General features: G+C 39.2%; 3 protein-coding genes across 3 annotated transcripts; 1 reads left to right on the top strand and 2 right to left on the bottom strand.

Annotated features, from left to right (window-relative positions):
• Positions 1-889: 889 nt before the first annotated feature.
• Positions 890-3,030, bottom strand: LOC143536445 (small ribosomal subunit protein cS22-like). The gene is made up of 4 exons (XM_077030433.1): positions 2,679-3,030; positions 1,506-1,607; positions 1,137-1,436; positions 890-1,052 (listed from the first exon to the last, which is right to left on the bottom strand). Exons 1-4 carry the CDS (start codon positions 2,991-2,993, stop codon positions 1,014-1,016), a joined length of 756 nt encoding a protein of 251 aa, XP_076886548.1. The 5' UTR covers positions 2,994-3,030; the 3' UTR covers positions 890-1,013.
• Positions 3,031-12,059: 9,029 nt separating this feature from the next.
• Positions 12,060-14,574, top strand: LOC143536444 (large ribosomal subunit protein eL6-like). Its single transcript, XM_077030432.1, has 5 exons — positions 12,060-12,084; positions 12,239-12,514; positions 13,518-13,658; positions 14,011-14,164; positions 14,246-14,574. The coding sequence occupies exons 2-5, from the start codon at positions 12,258-12,260 to the stop codon at positions 14,399-14,401; spliced, it is 708 nt and encodes a 235-aa protein (XP_076886547.1). The 5' UTR covers positions 12,060-12,084; positions 12,239-12,257; the 3' UTR covers positions 14,402-14,574.
• Positions 14,575-14,930: 356 nt separating this feature from the next.
• LOC143536467 (multiple C2 domain and transmembrane region protein 2-like) lies at positions 14,931-17,430 on the bottom strand. The gene is made up of 2 exons (XM_077030450.1): positions 16,059-17,430; positions 14,931-15,926 (listed from the first exon to the last, which is right to left on the bottom strand). Exons 1-2 carry the CDS (start codon positions 17,413-17,415, stop codon positions 14,935-14,937), a joined length of 2,349 nt encoding a protein of 782 aa, XP_076886565.1. The 5' UTR covers positions 17,416-17,430; the 3' UTR covers positions 14,931-14,934.
• Positions 17,431-24,995: the final 7,565 nt, after the last annotated feature.

Here is a 24,995-nt window from a genome sequence, read left to right as displayed (position 1 = left end):
TCAATGTCTCCCAGAATTATTGTTGACGATAAACTGATAGAACCCCGATTTTGAAACAAGAAATTAAAGGATAGTTGACCCGATTCGAGATGGACTAGTCTCCGGTTAGCCGATTCGAGATGGCAATTCTCCAAATACAAGGTTAACAAACCCCAATATTTTTAATATATAAAACATGGATATCCATAAACTAAAGCATGAACACTTATATAGACCTAATTGTAGTAATTATTGAAGCGGTTATTTAGACCATTCGATTTCCATTAGCTCTTCATCTTCCTTGAACCCTTCAGCTCCTTGGATCCGAACGGGTTCGTATCATAAACCCATTATATATGGTAAACGTACATACAGCCCTAAATCTTTATGTATATCTATACAAGATAAATAAAATCATCTACATATACCACATATCTCTTTGATAATTTAATAATGATTTAAGACCAAATTCTCATATCAAATGCTGCAGATTGTTAAAACAAGAAACAACTCACTTCAGTTTCCAAAGTAAGACTCACAAGTCACACCATATTAATCTAGCGCTTTACTCCGAGCATCAGCGGTGCAAACCAGCTGGCTTGCGAAGATGAGATGATGAAGATCGATGAACAAAGTATTAAAGGATTGCAATCGGTTTAAGTAACAAAGTAGTTGTGAAGACTGATGATAAAAATCGATGAACTGCCTCAGCCCTTGATGCATATCCGGTTTATGTTCTGCATACGGAACCTAGCCAAACCAATTACGATTTTAAGTAAACCGTCTGCTGGGTGCCGGTCTCCCATGGTTTTTACTTGTTTAGTACCGAAAACCACATGCTTTGTTTTACATTATGTATATGAATATGAATGTGTTAGATTGTTTGAATACTTATGCCAAAATCGAATAAATTCAAGAACTAGCAGTACATGTAATTAATTATGTCTACTAAAAGTATCATTGTTTAAGTACCTCTAATAACTTTAATAACAAAATGATAACTCCCCTAAGAGTTGTTTTCCGGTACACTAGTCTTAAGCTTTATTTACACGAATCTTTTGGCCTTCAAGCACCTGCAAGAACACGCACACACATAACTTATATCAGAAACACAACTAACCTAGTACAGTCAAAACATGCAGGATGTACAAACTTACAGCATCATTAAAAGCCAAAATGGCAGCTTCTACCTCCTCTTCAGACGAGAACGAAACAAACCCGAACCCACTCGATTTTGAAGTCCCTGGAACTCGAGACACTTTGGCGCCAACAACATTCCCCTTCTCTGCAAAAAGGCTTTTGAGTGAATCTGACGTCACGGTTTTCGCAAGATTTCCCACGTAGATTTTGTAAGGGCTGTCAACAAATGGAGCTTCATCTGATTGAAGAAGTGTAGAACTGACTCCATTCAGAGGCTTCTCTGTAACATTTACTTTGATTTTACGCCCTCCGATTTCCTGTTAATACATGAGTTAGGGGCAAACAAGTAATTTTGGCATGTAATGGAAGCAGACAAAACAACTCACGGAGTCGTTTAGCTTTTCGATGGCAGCATTTGCATCATCAACCGTCTTCATTGTGACGAAACCAAATCTTCGACTCCTTCCAGAGTATTTGTCGTACATTACCTACAAAACCGTGTTAGACAAACTTGTTAATGTATTCTTAACGATGTTGGATAATAGCAGTTATTTTAAACGAAAACAAAATGGAAGTTCTTGTGGGATTTGACTGTTTGGTTGACATCTGAATAAATGAGAGGAATGAAACTTGACTATCACTAACTGAAATTGAATATATGTCTGATTATGATTCTTGAAATCACTGTAATCAACTTTAATTTTGAGTGTTTATGTGGTCTGATGGGGCACCTTATGCAGTTAACCATAATTTGTCGATCACGCAATGGGTTTGAGTATTTAAACAAATAAAACCATCAATTGAACAAATTTGGTCATAGATAGATAATACCTTATATTTTAGTATTTAAAAGTTAACAAGTTAAAAAAATCACCTATAAGGCTATAAATTTTTTTCAGTAATTTTTCAATGACCAACGTCTCGCATTGCGCTATCAGTGTTTCAACGTCATAGATAGATAATACCTTATATTTTAGTATCATTTTTTTCAGTGGCTTGTAATTTGAACCACGGGTATTACTGGTAATACTGGTTTATATTGTTGTACCAGTCTAAGCCAAGGTATATTTTATTGTTTAGACTTTAGAGCAAAGACTTTTAGCCGCCTATATTTACCTCCAATTAAAAGTTTTAGCCTAGTGGTCTTTCGTATACCATGGAATCATGAACTTTGGATTATCTTTTACTTTTGGTTAAGTGGTCAATCTGTTGAACTGTCCCGATACAATCCAGTACAACCGGTTTTTAAAACCTGTTTTCCGATCCCAACCTGGTAAGGTTAAAAAACCTGTTTTTTAAAACATCGGCGCTATCACTATCAGGCATCGAAATCAAAAGCACCACCCGCATTTTAATTTTTAAACCAAGATTTTGGCAACAAAAGATGAATTGTTTACTATAACTAGAGCAAATTTGGACAATCCTAGGTACACCAAAAGTCAAAATCTTTGATGATAACTATGGATTCACATCAGCTTAAACAAACAAAAGATAAACAACATTCGAATCCTAAGTCATTTGACTTGAAAAGTCAAAACCTTGATGCAACAATAATATACCTCAACTTTGTCAACTGCACCATGCTCTTCAAATATCTTCTGGAGGTCATCATTGGTTGTTGTACGAGGGATGTTACCGACATACAGTCTCCTGGCTGCTTCCGAAGTGGGGTCCACCGTGGGCTGAGTGTCTTCAGCAACACAAAGTAGTCGTGTGGGTTGTCTGGTGTTTGAAGTTAGAGGTGAAATATGAAATCTGAGTGAGGTTTGGATTAATTTAGGAGAAATGGGTAGTTGTGGTTTGAAGGATTTGGAAGATGATGGGTTGTGATGGAGGTAAGATGATATTATGGATGATGAAATTGTGGCAGCCATTTAATTTCCACAAGAGGTTTTTGCAGGTGAAATGAAGATGATGGTGAGGAGAGGGGATAATGATTCACCAACTGGTACACCAAAATCATAAACAGAGATAACTCATTTTCCTTTTTATTACATTACATTTAATTCTTTAATAGATTCACACAAAGGGAAAAATTTATATGCCAAGGTTATACGGAACAGATTGTTGAGCCATCAAGAAGGTACAGGTGCTGAAGATGGAGGTAGCAAAGATGAGAATACTACGCTGGATGTGTGGGTACACAAGGTTAGACCGAATATGAAATGTTGTGTTTCGAGAGAGATTACAGGTAGCTAACATTTCAGACAAGATAAGAGAGTGGAGATTGAGATGGTTTGGACATGCGAAGAGAAGACACACAACGAACCCGGTTAGATCCGTAGAAAACATTACTATAGAGGGGAGGAGGGGTAGAGAACGACCTAAATTGACGTGGGATGAGAGGATTAGGCATGATTTGATAGACCTAAATCTCTCAGAGGACATGGTTAGGGATATGAATTCTTGGAGAAGTAGAATTAAAGTTAAGGATTTTTAGGGAAAAATGAATACCTTAGGGGCTTTTATATTCCTTATTTTTGGCCATACACCATTATGATATTTTCTTTTCATATATATATATATATATATATATATATATATATATTATCATTTTTACTACGTGCTACTATCAATTATACTATAGTTGAACTTTGATTTCCTTTCATATTGACGCATACATATGTAGTCAAGAGCTAAGGGTCTTTCTGAAAGCCACATATCTATCCCATTGGATAGAGGTACGGTGTGCCTACATCACACCCTTCCCAGACCCTACTTATAGCTTTGCTATTGGTAGGACTCTACTGGGTATGATTGATGATTGATGATGATTCACACAATAATAAGTTTGGGAAAAAGTTAACGTACAAATGAAATTAACATTTGATTCAAACCCATAATAAGTAATAGTTGTCTTGTAAATTTGGTTCGGCTGGTAAGATGGTCTACCCTCAATAATGGAGATGAAGTTTCGATTCTTACTTTGCCTATTTCCATCGATATATGGGTGAAGAGATGACTCAGGACTTTAATCCCGAGTTCAAACCTAACAGGGGGCGAGGGTTTACTGATTTCATCTGGTTCCCGCGTATCAGGGGGTCCAGTCTCACGACGGTCGAGAAGTCAACCTAGAATATAGCCCCGAAAAAATAGGTTTACATGAGATCCTCTGCCATTCGTTAAAAAAAGTAATAACTCTGTTGAGCAAAGTACTCTTTATGTCGTTGTGATTAAGGGACAGATCCAATCATATTTCAAAGATTTATTCACTTGACATATAACATCTATATTACCTCCACTTTAAATCAGAACATCTACCCCACCCCCCCCCCCCTTTCAAAAAGTGGAGGGCCAAAGACAAAATCATCTTTTCACATCTACATAAATTGTTGTTGTCGTTGTTGTTAAAATAATTTGGTTTATTGGAAGTCACCATCGTCGCACTCGCTTACCCCCACACCACCACCACCGTTGTCACACCCTCAAGCCGAAGGCGGAATCAGTGAGGGTGCTGCACGATTGAAAATCATGACAGAAGATACAATGTAAAAACTTTAATTTCGTAGATTTAATGTTCGAAACAAACAAGACGATATCCAACATAAGAAATTATATAATTATTTTCAGGTTTTGCTAAAGACACAAGTCTTTATTTTTTGATTACCATTGCCTATAAACATGCGATTAAACGTTAATTAAACTAATAGTTTGTGAGATTCATAGGTTTTAAGACTCAAATAGTAATGTTTATAAGGTAGCGTTTGGTATGCATTTACATACCAAAAAAGAAAATTTCAATTTAGAGGACAATCAACACATAGTCTATGTTGCACGGGAACTGGTACGGGGATGGGAAACGGGAACGGGAAACGGCAAAACTCAAAAAATCAAGAAACGGGTACGGCACGGGTACGACAATAAATACATATATAAAATAAATATACATATATAAAATAAATAAATATATATATATATATATATATATATATTACATAGGTAATTAATTATTAGTAACCAATAAATAAATAAATATATAATTTTTATTTACATATAATGTCATTTAAACATTTTATGCATAAAATTACAAGTTAAGACCAAATGTAAGCTAGTCTAGATAGTGAGGGTTAAATGTTAAAATGCATAACCTAATTTAATACTATTTATGTAAATATTAACAAAGTTTAGGGACTAGAAGCAAACAATTGAAAGATCAAGGGGTTTATTGTGTAAACCTAAAATAATATAACCTAAAACAGCCGCCCTTCTTCTTCTTCTTTTTCCTCCATCTTCTTCATCCGTTTTCCGGCGCTGGAATAGTGTATATGGCGCCGGAATCCATTGGATACGGTCTGGAAACACCTTTTAACTTCCAGAAACGTTTAAAAAGCGTCCCCAAAGTTCTGTAAACGTATCAAAACACTGTTTGAATTTTTAAAACGGTCAACGGCCGTCCCCAACTTTACAGAAACGATCAAGAAACGTTTCCCGCCGTCCCCGACGGCGTTTCCGTCCCCGGCGAGTTTCCGGGACGGGGTACGGCACCTAGGTCGCGTTTCCGTGCATCATAGCACATAGTTCATTTACCCCCTTTTACCTTTTATGATAAATTGGCATAAATGAGAGGTGAAATAGAATGGACTGTTATGATGGAATGAAGAAAAATGTGTTTGGTTGGTCAATGGACTGGAATCATCTATTACCATGCCCATTCTATTCCCTCTAAAATACCTCAAATTCATTCCACTCACCCCCTTGTTTTTTTTCATTTCATCCCCCTTTCACACTATATCACCTCCACCCCCTCCCACCACCACTACCCATTGCCCTCTCACCACTACCACAACTACCAATTGCCCTTTCATCACCACCGCCCACCACGGCCTCCACCGCTCTGCCGCCCGCCGCCACTACCACCACCCGCCTCTGCCGCCCCCCCGCCACCACCACCTGCCTCTGCCGCACGCCGCCACTACCACCCGCCTCTACCATCACCACCAACCACCTACCATCGCCGCCCACCACCGCCACCACCAACCATCGCTCCCAGCCATAACCACCATCACCTGCCGCTTTCCACTGCCCACTATCACCACCACCAACAATCCCTCCCACCGCCCACCTCCCGCCACCACCATTACTGATCGCCGCCCACCACCACCATCCCACCGTCACTCATTACCATTTTATTTTATTATGACTTTTTATAGCTTACCAAAAATTGAAACAAATAATTAATGTCATTCCCACATGGTAACCAAACATGTCAATGGAATGGTAATGATCCATTCCATTACGTCGTCTATTTCAATCCCTCGCTCATTCTATTACCTCATACCAAACATTTTGAGATAATTCATACGAATTAATTGCATTGTATACATTCATGATCTACAACCAATCCTTGACACAATTTAGAAAGCATTTAATCCTGACACGCCGGATATTAAACTTAATTGATTCAAGATTAACAAATGATCACTGGTTTAGAACACACTAGTCTTTACCAAAGACCGTATGTGGGTGGGTTAGACCAATAGATCTATCATCTTAATACAACGGGGTTTACAAGTTAATGTGTTTAGCGATTATGTATACACAAACAATTTATACAAGTATTAAATATTTCCAAGAATCACAAGTTTCAAACAGTTGCATGTTTACACAGCAAAGATTAAAATAGTAGAATGGGGCTATGAACTCACCTTGATGAATAGATGAACACGAACGAAAACAAGTTGTAGTGAATCCGGTAACAGGATGCCCTATATTAATATGTAATTAATGATAACTAGTTAAATGTGGCAAGATTTGAGAGTTTCGCATTCTAGAGTCGTCTTAAGTTAAGAGTATGACCTCTAATATCCAAAGGTTCCCATTTAAGGGAAATGGGAAAAGAAATGATTACTCTTGCATTGATTTATTTCACTCATTAAATATATATAATTGCTTATTGGTGTGGAAAACATTGGTTAACAACCCCTTCAGAGTTGGACGATAGGAAAAGAAAATAATAACGGGTTGTGTTCTGGCAGCCAAATAGGTCGCTAGCAAGCTCCCACAAAGAATCCCCATTCGGGCGTCTTCAGACTGTTGGACCATAGGCAGGTATTCTCCTAGTCAACCTGGCCACTTTCTAGATACCAGAGTTGTGTAATTCAGTGGGAAGACTATGGTATTGCTAAAAAATCCTAACCACCTCATAAATGCTCTTTAAACATAAGTTTTCTTATTTGTCTTTTCTATTGGGCGGTGGCTTATCGAAGCACTACTTGATAAGATCAGTAATAAAAAGAAAGACCTGCCCTTTCGGTGAAGTTGTTTTCTTCTCTTACGATATTTCTCGATATTTCTAGTTGGATGAAAAGATCGCTCCTATTTAATAAGACATTAGATTCTCATTCATCAATAACTCGACTTCCAGCTTCTCGCATGGAAGGGTCCGGTCCGGAAGAAGAGGAAAAGGAGTTCACCTCAAATCAAGGCAACGTGCGCTCAATCCATCTTTCCTATCTGATTGAGAAAGTCTTTAGGTTCCAGAGTTCCGACCTATAAAGGAGTGAAACTAAAGACTCAGCGTTAGGGTAGGCCGTAGTGACTACTCAGATAGAAAGCTTCGGAGGAAGCTTTCTATCTTGCTTTCTCCTCCGCTGTGAAGGCTTTTCTCTCTGAAGGCATACAAAAAGCTCTTCCACGCCTAGCATCGTACTTTCCTCTACTCGTGTAAGGTAAGTCCTCCTTCTCTTAGGAGAATCACTCGCTGCTCCTACTCCTTCTTCTCCTTTAGGATAGGGTCGTCGTTGGTCCTTTTTTGCACTAAAAAACTAGTCAGAGCAACTAACTGTCTACGTACGAAATTTACGGAACAGGGATAAGAAAGCAGGCGGGATAAAAGAAGAGCGAGGTATAGTGAGAAAGCTCACCCCTGCCTTTAGACGATAAAGCCTTCTTTTACATCCCATCCCCTAGACAAATCAATAGGAAATGCTACAAGCCATTGTTGTTCTTTTGACGATGAACCACTCCGGTACAACAAGCTAAAGTGACCTCTACGCTTCGCCCCCGGTGCGTAGGGCCGCTCCCCGTGTGCTAGAGGGAGGACCAGAAAGTTTGTGTTAAGCATATAGTTGGTTCTTGTCTTGTTTAGGCATTTGGTGCCCTCTCTGCCGGCCTGCTTAGTGGCAGAGCCACCTTCTTTGGGGTCAGTGAGGAGGACAGGACAATCCCCCACTCTGGCGGTTTCTTTCTTTCTTTCCAACCGGATTCTACCCGGCCCGGTCCTATTTCAAACAAAAGAAGCAAAGAAGGGAAATCCTCGTAAAGGCAGCAAGGCGTGTCGCCTTCGAATTGAGTAGTGAGTCTTCTTTCTACTCTCTACTTTTGTAATAGAAAGTAGACTCAAGCCTCACCCCTCCATGTATGTGAATTTTCCGAATCTAGTTATATGGACTGATCTTTTTCCGGGTCTATTTTGATAGATAGAGATAGACAGGAACTAAGCAATAAGAACAGAATACCAAAGGCTTACTCCCTTTTCTCTCTACTCTATCTATGAAGGCTATGAAGGAATTCGTTCATAGAATGCTTTTTGCTTGCACTTTTTTATTGAATAGGTCTTCTCCCTTCGATCCGCGAAGTAGGCAAGCAGGAATCTCCCCCCCTTTCTGTTTATGGATAGAAAGAATATCTACTTAGGAGAGTATTCTATGAGTTGACTGTAACCGCGGAGTTGAACACAACACTGACTTCGGCCAGTTTCTTTCATCAATCTCCCGGCCCTTGCTTAACTCCTTGTTCCGTAAACCGGTCGCTGGTTGATCTGATCGGACCCCGGACACGCGAGAGCCCAGCCCGAGAGGAATGCATGGTTCCCCGGCGCTTCATGGGGCGGACGTTCGCAGTCCCCCTCCCTCTAATCTAAGCCTACCTCGCTCGCCCAGGCCTGCCGGCACAATAATGGAATGACGGAGCTAATCTGCTTGCTTGTGCAGACGATGACCGCTCGGCTAGGGCGCGACAGAGGAGCTTCGAGTGACTTTTTTCTTTGCTCTTCGACAGCCCGTCACTCGAAGCTCTGCCCTTTGCTTTGCCCCGTGCTGTCTTCCTCCAGTTGCCCCCACCCAATAGGCCTGCAGTCAATTGCCCTTCTCGTTCTCATCAAACAAAAGACAATCGCCTTTTGCCGGCAAGCTAGCCTCGCCTACCTTATCTATAGGCATTTCTATCCGCCCGCGCGCGAGATCAGATCGACTACTCTACTACCATCATGCCGAATTTCTTCAATAGGACGGAAAATGAATAGCTTATTCATAATCTTAGAGGCCCTGCACCGCTGCATTCAATTGCTCTGTCATAAAGAAAGGGAAGGAAATCTTTTTTTGATCAATCGCCTGAACCTGCCTTTCTTTCTTTGCCAGGAGGGGTGGGCCAATCACTAATGGATCTCTCAACGAGAGCCTCATTCTGTCTAGAGGAAATTTCTTAGGTTTAGGTGGATCCGGTTGATTATGCGATTCGGTAGATGATTCGGAAGTTGGTTCAGCGATAGATTTAGTCGATGGGCTAAATCGTCGAACTCCTCATTGCCCCAATCTTCCCTGTAGGCTCCCTGCTCCGCCAGCGCGACAACTGTCCGAATCATTTGACGCTTCTTATCACTGAGCAGCCCCTCGACTTCTACTTCAGGTTCGGGGAGCTCCGGCAGGGGAACTTGAGTCTCAGCAGAACCTTCCCTTTTTTATCTCTCCTTTCCCGCGAATTTTCTCCATTTTGCTCGGTCGGGGAGCGGAGGTACCCTCGAGCGGTGGCTGGGCAGTGCTCTTTGTGGTAGCGGGGGTAGAACTCGGAAGGACACAACCCCGACCAGCCGGCCTGTACTGCTAAAGAAAAAGGGCTATGGAGATGAATGCCAGTCTTGATTTGACTAGGTTAGAGAAGATGATGGTAAGACTAATCCAATCAGCGGAAACCATATCCAAAGGCATGTCTGCAATGCGTTCGGCATTCCTCCGGAGCTCCTTTGTCACTCTACAATCCTCCTAACTTCAGTTATCCGATATTCGCCTTCATAAATCAACATCAGTCCCCAGAGAGATCCATCCGACGGTCTTTCACTCTCTCGCTTCGTCTTCCCAGCTATCCTTTATATGCAGGTAAGATCAGATCGAATGCTCATTCTGGCTTCTCTCCCACTACTCCACCCTATTTATTATTATTATTTCACTATTTTAGATTGAACAACGGATTGGCTATCTTAACCTTAGCAGTTTTGCGAGCAAACGTAGACGAATGCTTGCAAGACCAGCAAAGCCCTACTTATTAAGAGGGGACTCTTTGGCACCTTAGAGAAATTCCTTTACCTAGGGGATCAAGTGGTAGTTGATCAATGAACTAATATCTTTCGGTATAGGGCGAAGGTAAGGGCTTGGGCATGGCACGAGGGTTGTTAAGCTCACATCCGTTGTAAGACTTTGTAAGAAATGCTGGATTGTGCCCTCCGAGCAGAAGGTGTCCTCAGGGCTTAGTTGGGTTTGAGTAGAAATCCTGATTACGTCGAGTGGAGAGGCCTTAGTGTTCAACGCACCACGTCCATCCTTATGGAATCCATCTGGACAACTTCCCCTTAAACTTTTTCCAACCCCAGAGAAGAGAACTTCGAGGATACGCGGTAGACATGATTTTCCCAATAATCTTCAAACTTTTTGCTTATGTAATGGGGGAGGTACCGGCTGATGTCTTTGAAGACATTCAGAAGGACGTTCGAGATATGGGGGGGTGCTTTGGGTTTGATCTGAGATGGGTTCATGCCAGGCTGGGTGCAGTGGCCAAGGCAAGATTTGATACCCATCATCTCGAGGAGTACGCCCAGACTTCAGCAGCGCTCGAGAAAGCTACAAGTGCATTGGCTCAACTTGAAGGAGAGTTGTCTCGGCGTAGTGTTTAGAAATAAATGGAAGCATCTTCCGCTAAGGATACTTCTTCTTCTTCCCTTAGTTTTATTTAACGTACCAAAAAATTATTTAGAGTATTTAATCCCTATTAGTCACAAATTGGTAAAGTCTATCTTTAGTTATTTATCGTTTTATAACATCTATGATTTATGTTTCTCAGCAAATCATGGTCATAACCTAGCCCACTTATTGCGTGGAACGTAATCCAACAATGTTATCAAATTGATTTAAGTTATTTAGTGATAAGATAAATTATAACAATCATTTAGTGGTTATTTCGTCTTTGTTGCAAAAGCTGATTTAGGGGTTTGTTTCCCCCAAATCATGTGATTGACTAATAATTTCTGTGCATAGCCAATACTGATTCTATGGTTGGATCATCCATCAATTCCCTCAGCCGCCCCTCCTCCCCTCCTGGCTGAACAACCTCCTTCGATCACCATCGACGTCACTATTCAGCTACATCACTATCTTCCCCGTCCTTTTTTGCTGACAGATAGATGAGAACGTGTGAGATGGAAGATATAGAAGAAATGGGAGGATACATTTGAAGCTTTTACAAATTTACGACATGCATAGATATAAGTGCAATCAATGAAAAGTATCAAACTACGAGACAAAGTAGTTTTAACAATTAACAGATTTTAGATTTTATATAATAAACTTGAGATACATAATTCTTTAGATATTTTTAGGTCTGTCAATTGGACACCTATTTAAGACACGATAACACCTGCTAATAAAAAAAGTGAGGTATGTGATTTTTTATAATTTATTTTTATTGGTACCTGAAATTTATAACTGTCTTATGACCATAACATATAATGTGACTAAACGATTCACATTCATGTTTAATACCTGTGTTAAATGCATCGTTTATAACCTGTTAAACATGTTAAGACACGAATTAACCGCTCTCATTTTTATTTTTTATTTTTTTGAAAAAGAGGGCACAATTGAAAAACGTTAAAGAAAGAAGGTCTTTATTACAAATTTGCCCTTTGACACACTTAACATATAAACCTTTGCCATTAGGGTTTCCGCCTCTGAAAAATCTTCACCAGACACACCACAGGTAAACACAATTTTAATTTTCCTTCACTTCATCCATTAATCACCAAAACCCACCTCTACAATCTCATATCCCATCAATTTACCTCAAAAACTATATACAAAACAATTCAAATCTCAATCTTTTATCTCTGTTTTAATACTATTACTATTGTCAGGTAACATAACATACATTCAATGGCACCACAACAAAGGAAGCCACATGTATGCAGAAACCCAGATTTAATCAGAGGTGTGGGCAAGTACTCAAGGTCCAAAATGTACCACAAAAGGGGTTTGTGGGCCATTAAGGCCAAAAATGGTGGTGCTTTCCCTAAGCATGAGAAGAAGGCTGTGGTTGATGCTCCTGCTGAGAAGCCACCCAAGTTTTATCCAGCAGATGATATCAAGAAACCGCTTGTTAATAAGCGGAAAGCCCGACCCACCAAGCTCAGGTTTTTTGTTTGGATTTGTTGTAGTAGATGTCAAATTATGAATAGTATCGGTGTAGGGGTGTGCATGGGTCGGTTTGGGTTGGGTTTGGCCTAAAATTGTAATTGGGATGTCGGTTAATGTGTAACTTGGTTAATTAGTTTTGAAGGTTATAGCGGGCCGGTTAACCGTAAAGTTGAGGTTATTCAAAAATAGCTCAAAACAATATAATTGGCATTAGGGGTGCAAATTAGGCGAGCTACTCGAGCTCGGATCGATAAAAAGCTCGAAACAAGCGGAGCCTGAGCTTCAAATGATGCTTGTTTAGTTATCGAGCCCGAGCCCGAGCTCGAGTTTTGTATGGGAAACTTGTTTAGGCTTGCCGAGCTTTAACGAGCCTTGTGTGTTTTTTAGTTTTGCTTCTTTATACCTTCTATGTATTAGTTTTACTTTACCCAATTGAGCTCAAGGCGAGATTTGGCTTGATTAAGGTACTACACGGCTTGAGCCAGATTCGGGCTTCTTTAAAGTTTTTCTCAAAATATCTGAAAATAATTAAAAACATATATAAATTTTATTAAATAATAAACTAGCCGAGCTCGAGCTTTAAAAAACAACTAACAAGCGGAGCTCGAGCTTGAGTCCTCATAAGTCAAAACAAGTCTTAGTCGAGCTTGGGCTCGGCTTGTTTACACCCCTAGACTTGGGCCTGAAAGTTCAGGTTAGAAATTTTTTGACCACGGAATTGATTGTTATTACACATTTGTATATATTGGATTATTAGTATATCACATATTATCAAAAGAATACATATAATCTATAATGTAAAGAAATACATATAATCGGTTTGGGTCAGTTTTGGTGGGCATGGAAACTTTGTTAACAATAGCTGACCCACCATTATTGGTTTTCAGAAAACCAATAAACCGACCTGCCGGTTCAGTTTGGTTAATTTGATTTATTGCACATTATAATGTATATGTTTGCGTGTGTGTTTACTTGGTTTTGTTGTATGTATGTGTTCAGAGCTAGCATTACTCCTGGAACCGTGCTGATTATTTTGGCTGGGAGGTTTAAGGGGAAAAGGGTTGTTTTCTTGAAGCAACTCACGTCTGGATTGCTTTTGGTTACTGGTAATGTTCTTTTTAAGATTGTTGAAATTGTGAAGTTATGAAATTGTATTTGTTATTGTGCATGCTATCTTATGTCTTCTTTCTTTTGAAGTAAACACTTTTGTTGAAGAAAACTTACCATCAAAATCTTTGTTAATGATGAGTTTTTAAAGTATAAAGATAATATTGGAATAATGCTTCAATATAAGTTACAGTTTTAAATATCAATATTTGGAATGTACCATGGTTGACCGTTAAAAAATCAGATTTTGAAATTTAGTATGCTACTATGCAAACCATTTTCTGTTTTGAATTCAATATTGTAACATTGTTTGAGCTCATTGATGTATTCAAGTGGTGATTTTGTCTATACAAATATCAATATTTGTTTTGTTCGTTTTTTAAAGGTGGCTCTTGAACCAATCATATGTGATTGCCACATCAACCAAAGTTGACATCTCGGGAGTTAATGTTGAGAAGTTTGATGACAAGTATTTCGGAAAGAAAGTTGAAAAGAAGAAGACTAAAGGAGAGGGCGAGTTTTTCGAAGTAGAGAAAGAGGTAATTTAATTTATTTTGTATAAATAACATGTTAAATATTGATCATTTTCATATTAATTTTTATATGTTGATGCTGTATAGGAAAAGAACGTGCTCCCACAAGACAAAAAGGATGACCGGAAATCAGTGGATGCATCACTGATAAAATCCATTGAGGCTGTTCCTGATCTCAAAACCTATTTGGGTGCACGGTTTTCACTCAAAGCAGGCATGAAACCCCATGAGCTTGTCTTTTAGAATCAACTTTTTGATTATGTTTATGCAAACTCTAGATTTAGAGGCTGCATTGTGTCGGTTTTTTATGGTGATCAACACTGAAAAACTCTTTTTTCTTAATTGTCGATCGCTACTGAATTTTGGAATCTATACATTTGCTGTCAAGTTATTATATTCAGTTTATTGTGTTATGCGTCCAGTTGATGTTTGTTCATGGTCTGGTTCAACTTTGGTTTTAAAAAACGAGAAATTAAATAAACTGGTTTAAGCGGTTTAGCTAATTTAAAAGTTTTGGCTGAACCATTAAATGATCATAAACCGAACTATGAAACTGACTAGTATGAATCTAAAACTAGTCGAATCAGCCGACTTGATTCTGGTTATTAATTATTACATTTGTTTGTTAATTTCCAGTTTCTGATTTTGTGTTGGTTGGTCATGTCTGAACTAAAGAAAAACACTCATTTATATATATATAAACATTACATGGAAATTGAAACTGAAATATCAGAAAATCAACAGTTTCCTGCTTTTGCTTAATGGCTTGAAACAAGTTAGAGCAAGCTATCTGCTTTCGCGGGTAACCTCTTAAAGAAGTTACTTGGGACCGAAGGCAACTTGCTTCTGAACCGAGGGTGTCGCAACATGTACAACCCGGTAACTAATGCAACCACCCGAAAAGGGGTCACATAAAGAACCACCGCTGAGCAAAGGCTAAAAGCCACAAACAGACTAGTGGCCCGAGGGTCTCGCCAGCTGAGCAACGAGCCTAACCGCTCTCCTTGTGTAGCCACATCTCCCACCACGGTCTGAATTCTCCCGGCTATGCTTCGAATCCGGTCATACCTCATCCGGACTACGTCTGGTGGTCTTGATGCTGGGAAAGTGTCAAACTCTTCATCTAGCTCATCAGGGTGCACCGCCTCGGCCCATGAGAGTTTTGGGTCCATATGAGGCGGGAGCCGGGCTCGGAACCTGTAGTTCCATAGCCCGATTAAGAACATGTAGAGACATGCGGTCGGAAGTATGAGTTCGGGATACCATAATAATATCAAAAACAATATATGAACAAGAACCGTTGTGACCGGGTTCTTCCATTCTTTAACGTTGTTGAACCACTTGCTAACCGAAAACAAACCCGAAAGCAACGACATGATCCTGAAAAAGTTGGCTTTGCTTCTTCTCATGCTCCACATATGAGAATCAACATCCAACATGTACTCGACCACCTCTTTTCTGAGAGGCGGTTCGGCTCGACCTAGCCGAACCGCCACTATGTTCATGGCTTGGTACCTTAGTGTGTCGACTTGGTTAACCGTTAACGGGTTTAGATAATGCATCTTGGGCAATAAAGGGTGACCATACAGGTACACCATGTTGGCTAGTGATAATGTGGTGAATCGAACCGCTAGTTGGAGCTCACCCATCTTCTTCACCCCGGACGAATGGAGCACGAGTAGTGGGTACGCATGTGTGTATATACGATGAGTTTCTAAGGTCGATAACCGGATCCTCACCTTCCCGATTCTTGAATCTCGTTCTGTACCTGTCAGATATAAAACATAGTTTTAACAAATCTTTAATCAGGTCGATTTGAATTATATTTTATTCGAGTAAAATAGATTAAATATAACATCTAAATGAATAGACCCGCTCATTTTGCCACCTCTACGCGTACCTGGTTTCTCGGTTCCCAAATGACAATTATCGAACACACCAAGAGTGATAACCGTACACGGATCATACACTTCCCAAGTGTATTGTTCGTTCCATCTCGGGCTAAGCGTGTCGAGAATCGTCCGTGTACGGACCCACTTTTGTCCATACTTCGCCACACAATAAGCATCAGTCGTCCCCCGCCCGTCTTTCATTTTCATAGGAAGCAAACCGTGCGCACCCAAAATCCCGACTTCCAGAATCCCGCACGGCTGCTTCCATAGTTGTTTAGCGGTCGGCCTTTGATCGCTTATATACAAAGTTGACTCGTCTAAAACATGATACCCCCCTTCTAAACAAACCCGAATGTGTATTCTACTCGAAAACTTCATCTCACCAACCGGTCCAACTCCATACCTTTCGAGATTGAACCACCGGGAATGAACCGGTCGGTGGTCAAGCCGCTTCTCAAACACGGTCAACGGAAGGTTCAACACCCCAAGAACCTCGTCCCTCGACGAGTGAACCCGGTCCTCAATGGTTAGAACCAAGTGCTCCTCGAACGGCTCCGCAGCCACAAACATGAAATCTTCATGCCACACGGGGTTCATCGTCCTCGCGGAGCTTATCTTCGTTCGCAACATTTGGTTCCCGACTTCCACCTTCACCGAAACTTCGGGAACACTCGTCCGGTCATTCGGGATAACATCCTGAGCTTCCAAAACTTTCACCCGAAGATACCAAAGTTTCGGAGAAACATAAACTTTTGACCGAACATTAAACACGCCTTCCCCGTGCGCAAACGATGCATCTGAATGCCACGCCTCTGGGAACGCCTCGTCGGCTTGCGTTCCCATCCAAACCGCAAGCATTATTTCACTATGCCCCCTCCTGTCTTCCACCCTGTACCACTGTGCCGCCAGAGGACTGTCTGGCGGCACACGTGTCGGGATCTCGTTTAAATCAAAAACGACTCTCCCGATATATTCGTCTCGCCCGAACATTTCTTTATCTTTCAAGTAAACCTCCAAAGTCGAAGACTGAACCCGCTCTTTCGAAAACGCGAACACTTGGTTCCACGCGGGGTTCGTTTTCTTCTCGAAATGGCGTGTTCGGCCTCGGTAGTTCCCGAGTTTAACTTCAACATACGGATCAACGCCTGGAGGAAGTTCCTTGGCCTTCACGACTCGAACATAAAGATGATACGTTTGTTCGACAAGATCATACGTGCTCGTTAACCTCTCGCCCCCGAGGAGCGGGTTCGTGTGTTTTAGCTCGTAATCGTCTTGCCGAAGAGTGGGGACCGCGCCCGGAATGGGGCCCTGTCCGCCCGGAACAGGTTCGTGATTCATTTGACGGTTACGTAACCTGATATTCATGTTGGTGTTTGTGTTGTGAGTGTGTTGAAACAAGAATGAGTGTTCGGTTTAAGAGCATGAGCAACGTGATTGATTTTCCTTTTCTTAATTCTTTGCTTGTGTGAGAAGTCACATGTCATGCATATATGTTGTACGATGATCCTTACTTGCATTGTAAGTAACTTTGAGTTGTGTTCAAAGAGATTCGGGTACATATATAGAAACTTGAGGTTAGATTGAGGAGAATCGGGGCAAGGCATAAACTTTCTACCATCTACCAAAATATGTTTAGCGAGTTTTATAATATTTGTATTAACCAGGTTGCATGGTAATATTATATGTTAAAAAAGTCCGCGGCTCGCTCAAAAAAACCTCGACTCGAAAAAGCTTGATTCTAAATGAGTTCGGCTTGACTCGGCTCGATTTCTAAACGAACCGAGCTCGAGCAAGGGTCATCTCGGCTCGTGGCTCGATTCGTTAGCTCGGCTCGTTGACTCGTTTAGATTCAACCCTAAATTTTAATATCTATATATAATAACAGCATACCAAAAAGTAAATAAATAAAATTATACATATATTATGTCACTCGCCCACTCGGTACCTAAAACCTTATAAAAGAATAACTAAAATAAAACATATAAAGTTATAAATTTTCTAGTCTATAAATTTTATATAATGTGACAATGTGTATGTTAAAATTATATTTTTTTCCTTTTATATATCAAAATTTGTAAAATATTTGTAAAATAAAAAATAAAAAAAAATAATATATAAAAAATAAAAAATTTAAAAAAATTAAGGGAGCCCGGCTCTAGCTTTAAACGAGCCGAGCTCGAGCTCGATAATGAAAACGAGCCAGCTCGATTAAGTTTGAGCTCGAGCTCGAGCACACTCTGGCTCGACTCGGCTCATTTGCAACCATACATATAAACAACCGAATCTCATCAACTTAACGTTTTCTCTTTATCTTGAGGTGTATACACACAATATATTAAAATCTTTAATATGTAATTGAGTTATTATATGATACTAATATTTTTGCACAAAGTACAATCGTAGAATGGACTGATATTATGCTTTGCTTCATGCTTATGTGCTTTTGATGACATTCTATTCTTTCTTAGACAGGAAATGAAGAATGTATCAAAAGTTTTTGAAAGATTACACAAGAAGTTGAAATTGAAAGAAAGAAAGCAAAAGCAACAAACTCTAAAGGTGTTTGTTACTCATGATAATCCACTTAAATTTGGTTTTCAATATGAACTACTTTAAGTAACAACCACGTTGGCATATATGCGATTGTATAACGCCTTTTATAACGTAGTTAAAACGACATAAATATGCGTTTATATGGTTCTCTTCGATTATGATTAAAATTGATTTTGTAATGTACAACCTTTCATGACAATTGTGAAAATAAATTGATTAGAACCAGTAAACTCTTTACAGCCAAGCAATGCACAAGTTTACCACTAGACCAATGCATGAGCTTGAGTTTAATTTATCTATTACAATATATCTATACATATATATTTTGCTTGGTTTCACTGGTTCACGGGCCGACCCTGTATAACTGCTTATACATAATACTTAATAAAGGGCGGAACCAAATGTTGGGTACCACGGACAAGAGAACTTAGGAATTTTTTTTAGTGTTATCTAATCATGGCTGACTTTTGAGACGTGCGAGCAAAGCACTTTTTTCTTGGGTCAAAATCTTTTTATATATTTGTTTTATATATATATATATATATTTTTAAAAATTAAAAATAAACCTTATATAATATAATTAGATTGTGATAATCTTAAAATTATCAGGCCCAAAAACGTTTCTTATTCATAATTCATTTGGTAAAGTTTAGATTATTGGATTAAATTGAAATCCATTTGATAAAGAATGCTATTAAATCCTCACGAATCATCAGTTAGCCGTTAGCTATTAATGTATTCGTTGTTTATTACTATAATTTTGATATATTTAACTTTATAAGTCGTTTAAAAAGAATTAGCTTATATATTTTGTTACCCGTAAGGACCTATTGACCTATTGTTATTTTTATTTCAGCTTGGCTGAGGTATATATATGAATTCTCAAAGTCAGCCCTATATATAATATTTGATACCTATTTTCTATTGTAATATATAAATTGATTTGATTAGCTACACGTAGAGGTGCACAAAAAACCCGAACCCGGAACCGGACCCGAAATAAATACCCGGAACCAGTTTTTCTAATACCCGAACCCGTACCCGACCCTACCCGTAGGGTAGGGATAGTGTATGCATTTTGGCACTAAAACCCGAACCCGAACCGGACCCGATTTGTACCTGGTAATACCCGAAAACCCGATTTGTACCCGGTAATACCCGAACCCGGAACCGGGGTTTTCCAATACCCGAAACTGGGTATTTCAAATACCCGATATATACCCGAAAAATACCTTAAAAATACCCGAAAAATACCTCTAAAAAGTGTAAACTTTAAAAAAAATCCAATCTATACCAAAAAAATACCGGAAAAAAAACCCGAAAAAACCCGTAAATAGGGTTTTTCAATATCCGATAATAGGGTATTCAAATACCCGGTTTTAGAATACCCGTTTCTATACCCGACCCGAACCCGATGCATAGGGTATGGTTTTTAGAGACAATACCCGACCCGAACCCGACCCGATTATTACCAATACCCGATCATACTCGTACCCGGTCATACCCGAACCCGGTTCTATACCCAAACCCGGGTATGTAAAAAACCCGATTTGTGCACCTCTAGCTACACGAATTCAAAAGTGACATCGATAAACAAAATTATGGATTGGCCACTGACTGAGATGTATAAGATGATTATGTGATGGCAAACCACATTTTTCTCTCTTACACCATATCTCATAAGTACCGTGTATTTCCTTTTCATAGGTGGTAATCATGACCCTTTGTTCAAATTGGGGAAAACAATTTTTTTTTGAATTTATATGGGTGATCATAAGTTAGGCAACATGCCAATTTGGGTATACTCAAATTAGACAAATGAATTAGCATCATCGGTGACCATTGTTTCTCTCCACTACTACTAGTTCTCATCAGCCCACCATCCTCGTCGCCTCCATTATTGTCACCACCATCGACACTCCATCACCCCCGATGTTGATACGCGCCACCAATGTGCCATTGATGCCACCAATAACGTGTCTGCCAAGATCATACCGTTGTCACCACCACTAACAACCTCCATCACTGTCACTCCCTACACCACATTCACCAGTGGGTGAGTCTATTTTGGTCCCCTTTTTTTCTATGACTCATGACAATCCACTTTTTTCCCATTTTTATCACGTTTTATCTTGTACCAAATTGATACTTTTTAAAATGACTCCGTATTAACTATGCTCATTTTGCTTGGAACCGTATTTACCCAAATATGAACTATATAATCTTTAACTTTTTCTTTTTTAGCTCTACGTTTCACCAATATTTACTATAAACGATTACAATAAAGTGGCAGGCAAACGGGCAACAAGTTGCCCTATATATAATAATATTTAGCTCTACGTTCACTTTTTTCGTATTTACCCAAATATGAACTATATCGTTTGAAAATAACTTTAAATCGAAAGCAAGAAGGTCTACGACCTTATAAAATCGTTTTTCATATATAAAATCCCACCTATCATCTATATGAAGAAACTTAAACCTATTAGAACCAACCATAAGGAGTTTAAGATGCAACAACCTTTGATGAGAAGTGGTTATCCTTTGGTGATGAATTCTCCACAATGACGTATCCACATTAAAGCAAGTGGCGCCAATAAAGTGCTAACCTCTCAAGAATATCAAGATCAGAGATGGAACAACACACTTCTTCTAATGTTAATTATGTTGTATATAAGTGATTTATAGTCAAGAACACCTTAGAGTGTTGCCCTAACTTGCACTTGCTAGCCCAAAACTGATTCTAGCATGTGTGTATGTATGGTTACCGTTTTTGGAAGAGGATAGGATAGATGGATTCCCAACTTGGATGCCATGTCAATAATGAAATCCATAAAGGAGCAAAAACTTGTTTGGAAAGACCGATTTTCTTTATTTTCTAGGACTCGAATTCAAAACCTTTGAAGGGTATGATTGATTGATTGATATATTAATTAACCCTTAGGACATCATATGTTATAGCTATAATGATATATATGTTGAGTGTCAATTTGATGTCAAATCAATCCTAATGCGATTCATGTTTAGTTATGTTATGAATGTTCAGGTTTTTTCTTTATTTATTTACAATGCCGTAGGCCCGTAAATGACTGTTACATAACATCTTGATACGTAAAAACTTATATCTAGGCTCTAGCACAACTAATTGGAAAAATTCATACAACAAACTAGTATGAAGTATCTTAATTAGTTACGTAGCAAAACTAATTTAAATAATTAAATAAAAATGCATTAAAAAATTAAAAAGAAATTAAAAAAAACATAACTAAAAATATAAAAAAAAACATAAGTAAAGAAAAAAAATAAAAAAAACACAACTAAAAAACATACTAATATCCGTAATATTCGTGTATTTTTTCACGTCGTCGTTGAAACAGTAATGCGGCTTCCTCGTGAAACCCCCCGCTTTGAGGGATCCGTAGTCTTCTTTCATTTGACGTAATTACAACGTCTGGTTCAGCTTTTCTTGTTGTTTGTTGGATGCTCGAAGGTCGTTTTCTGATTCCGTGGCATTTGTTACCAAACGACCGACTAACTCGTTTATTTCATCGGGCACCGTATTGAATCGTGTTGACGATGAACATTCCCCCTTATTTTTTCTCGATCTCCCGCGTGGTCGAGTCAACTCCTCTACTTCTTCGTCGTCGGCTATATTAACACCGTCGGCTAAATTAATCGTGTCGTCCAGGAAGAAACTACGAGTATCGGAGGGTGTGTTTGGTGTGCTCGAATTTGTCGACGACGATGTCTTCGACTTTTTTAAAGGCCGGGATGAGCCGGCTCGTCGGGCGATCGGAACGGTTGGTGCCCCGTTCCATTTCGTGCAACCGCGTAGTTTTCCCAACAATTCAAATACTTGAACGGTTTCCCGGGCCGCTCAAAAGTTTGGCCCTGAGCTCAAAAGTCTCTCAAGGCTTGAGTTATAATGTCGCCGTCGTTATGCCCACTACGCCAGTCGGACCCCTGCAACCGGTTAATTATCCCGGCAATTTTTTGACAATCAGCGTTAAGCCCCTTTCAGGGGGCTTGAACCGCTTCTTTTCCCCGGTAGTCTTCGGGTTTATTGGTTATCGTGAGCCAAGCTTCAAAGACTTTCTTTCAAAACACCCCGGTACCTTGAAAGTTAGCTACAAATTAAAATTATTTGTCACAATTAGTATACATTTTAATAAACACTAAATACATTTTTAATAAATACTTAATATTAAAAAACTTACCGACGTTGGGATCCTCCGAAATGACGATCCAAGCCCTTGCGAGGGCCACCTCCTCCTCCTCGCTCCAATGGTTGTATGAATCACTGATGTACATATAAATATACATCTTTTCGGCATCAAATAATCTCTAAAAAATGCAATTTCTATCTAATAACATAGCATAAAAGGCTACTTATCATAATAAAACATAATTTCAGGTGAAACCAAGCCCCAAACAAAGAAACAAGCAAAAAGACGAAGAAAAACAGAAGAAAACACAAGAAAACAAAGAAACACGCCCCCATGCTTCTAACACAAGAAAAGACAAAATCTGGAAGCAAAAGCACGGGGCCGTGCTCATCATGCACGGGGCCGTGGACGAGAATACAGAAAAGACAAAGAAGAATTGAGCACATGTCACTAAAAAACACGGGGACGTGCCTACCAACCACAGGGCCGTTGCCACCTCACATAAAAGACAAAACAAATCTGGCACATGTCATAAAAATGCACGGGGACGTGCTCATCAAGCACGGGCCGTGCCTCACTATCCAGATTGCCTATAAATAGTGGCTCATGTTGCACTCATTTGATGTGCCTTGAAAAGAGTTCTCTCCGGTTTTCACTTATAAAAACACACACTAACACTCACTTTGAAGATCTAGTGAAGAGTTTGAAGGCTTGGAGGCCATCACCATCAATCATCATCATCAACCATCATTACCATCATTAAGAAGAAAGATTCATCTACATTTGGTTAGATTGTTCCAAGTTTAACCATGTATTTGTTATTATCAATCATCTTAATGTTTATCATCATGCTCATTATGAGCTAAACTCCTTTTACCATCTAAAATCTATGAAGAAGCTTTGTTTTACTTGATAATTAATCAAGACATGTGATGTAGTCTAGTAAAGTACATGGTTATATTACAATTATCTTTTGATGAGAAATGTTTCACCATCTTAAATCACTAATTCAAAGTTGCTGGTTGTCAATTTCATTGGCAATCGTTCATGATCGATTCATGTTCTTGAAAGATATAAATACTTTGATACATTATCGAAACATCAAATGATGAGATATAAGTTATGATATATTTTTCTAAACCTTGGTAATCCGAAAATGGCTTTGCTTAGGATATCAAATTAGTTAAAGAAATCATATGTTAACGGAATGTGTAATTATAACCTACATAAATCAACCAAGGGGAGGTTGTGTGATGAACTACAACCACCCGAAGTTGTTAGAATTGGTATTTGAGAAATCGAAGTCAATCCTAATCTTTCTACTTTACGAAACTACTTGCCAACTTAAATTGACATCATTGAGATGTGATGACATTAGGAAAGGGTGGACTTTAAAATGCGCATGCTATCTCCTTAGTGCCAAAGATGCTCACTTAAGGTTTAAGGAGCTATCTATCATATATTGCTATGGCAAGTTTATCACATGTCCAAATATTAATTATCAACGCTAAAATAGAGTGGATTCTTGATCTTAGATGGTAACCTTCGCATAATTGAACAACTCGTTTAGAATTTCTTGTCTTGGTTACCTATATATTATATATAAGTATTTACATTTTATAAAAAGTTAAAAAAATCAACCCCAAAAATGATTAAAACCTCTGATTATAGCAAAACAACAATTTATTATTAGAAACCTTTGTGTCCACGGATTGATACTTGGTTTTTACCAATACTATTCTACATATACGATAGGTACACTTGCCTATTTTGTGTGTGTTTAGTCTTTGTAGAAATCACTTTTATAAATTTAAAACACGATCTTGTGCAAAAGCAAATCATCCCATCTTTTTATATTTTAACCGCCACGCGCAGCACACATCAATCACATTGCGCCATCGGCTCCCCCGGTTGTTTCTTTTTGCGTTTACGGGTCGCCTTTTTGGTTGAAACGGAAGCCCGTGCCGTTTGCGTCTCCGGCACCGACTCCGGTGGTGTAGACCGGAACGCCGGCATGAGTTTTGAGGGTTGAGATAGTTGGCGTACATGTTTAGGTTCGGGTCGGAAAATTGAAACGGATAGCTCGGTTGGTTTAGGTTCATCGGTTTCCATTGTAAGTTCAGTTGGTTCGGGTTGTTTCTAGGATTCATTTTGCTAATTTTTTGTAAGAACTTGGGTATGAATTGTGTATAAAGTGGATATAAAATGGTATGAATTGTGTATAAA

Source organism: Bidens hawaiensis, unplaced genomic scaffold, assembly GCF_021521415.1.
Source record: "Bidens hawaiensis isolate Kalapana, Puna unplaced genomic scaffold, B.hawaiensis_p1.1 tig00010809_1, whole genome shotgun sequence".
NCBI lineage: Eukaryota > Viridiplantae > Streptophyta > Magnoliopsida > Asterales > Asteraceae > Bidens > Bidens hawaiensis.
This window is presented reverse-complemented; position numbering and strand designations above follow the sequence as displayed.

Excerpts from the sequence above, each read along its gene's own strand:
- LOC143536445 (XM_077030433.1), bottom strand. The coding sequence starts at position 2,993 with ATGGCTGCCACAATTTCATCATCCATAATATCATCTTACCTCCATCAC. Across the intron at positions 1,608-2,678 it reads GTGCAGTTGACAAAGTTGAG|GTAATGTACGACAAATACTC; the intron begins GTATATTATTGT and ends ACGGTTTTGTAG. Across the intron at positions 1,437-1,505 it reads TCGAAAAGCTAAACGACTCC|GAAATCGGAGGGCGTAAAAT; the intron begins GTGAGTTGTTTT and ends ATGTATTAACAG.
- LOC143536444 (XM_077030432.1), top strand. The coding sequence starts at position 12,258 with ATGGCACCACAACAAAGGAAGCCACATGTATGCAGAAACCCAGATTTA. Across the intron at positions 12,515-13,517 it reads GCCCGACCCACCAAGCTCAG|AGCTAGCATTACTCCTGGAA; the intron begins GTTTTTTGTTTG and ends GTATGTGTTCAG. Across the intron at positions 13,659-14,010 it reads AAGATTGTTGAAATTGTGAA|GTGGCTCTTGAACCAATCAT; the intron begins GTTATGAAATTG and ends CGTTTTTTAAAG.
- LOC143536467 (XM_077030450.1), bottom strand. The coding sequence starts at position 17,415 with ATGAATATCAGGTTACGTAACCGTCAAATGAATCACGAACCTGTTCCG. Across the intron at positions 15,927-16,058 it reads TTTGGGAACCGAGAAACCAG|GTACAGAACGAGATTCAAGA; the intron begins GTACGCGTAGAG and ends TATATCTGACAG.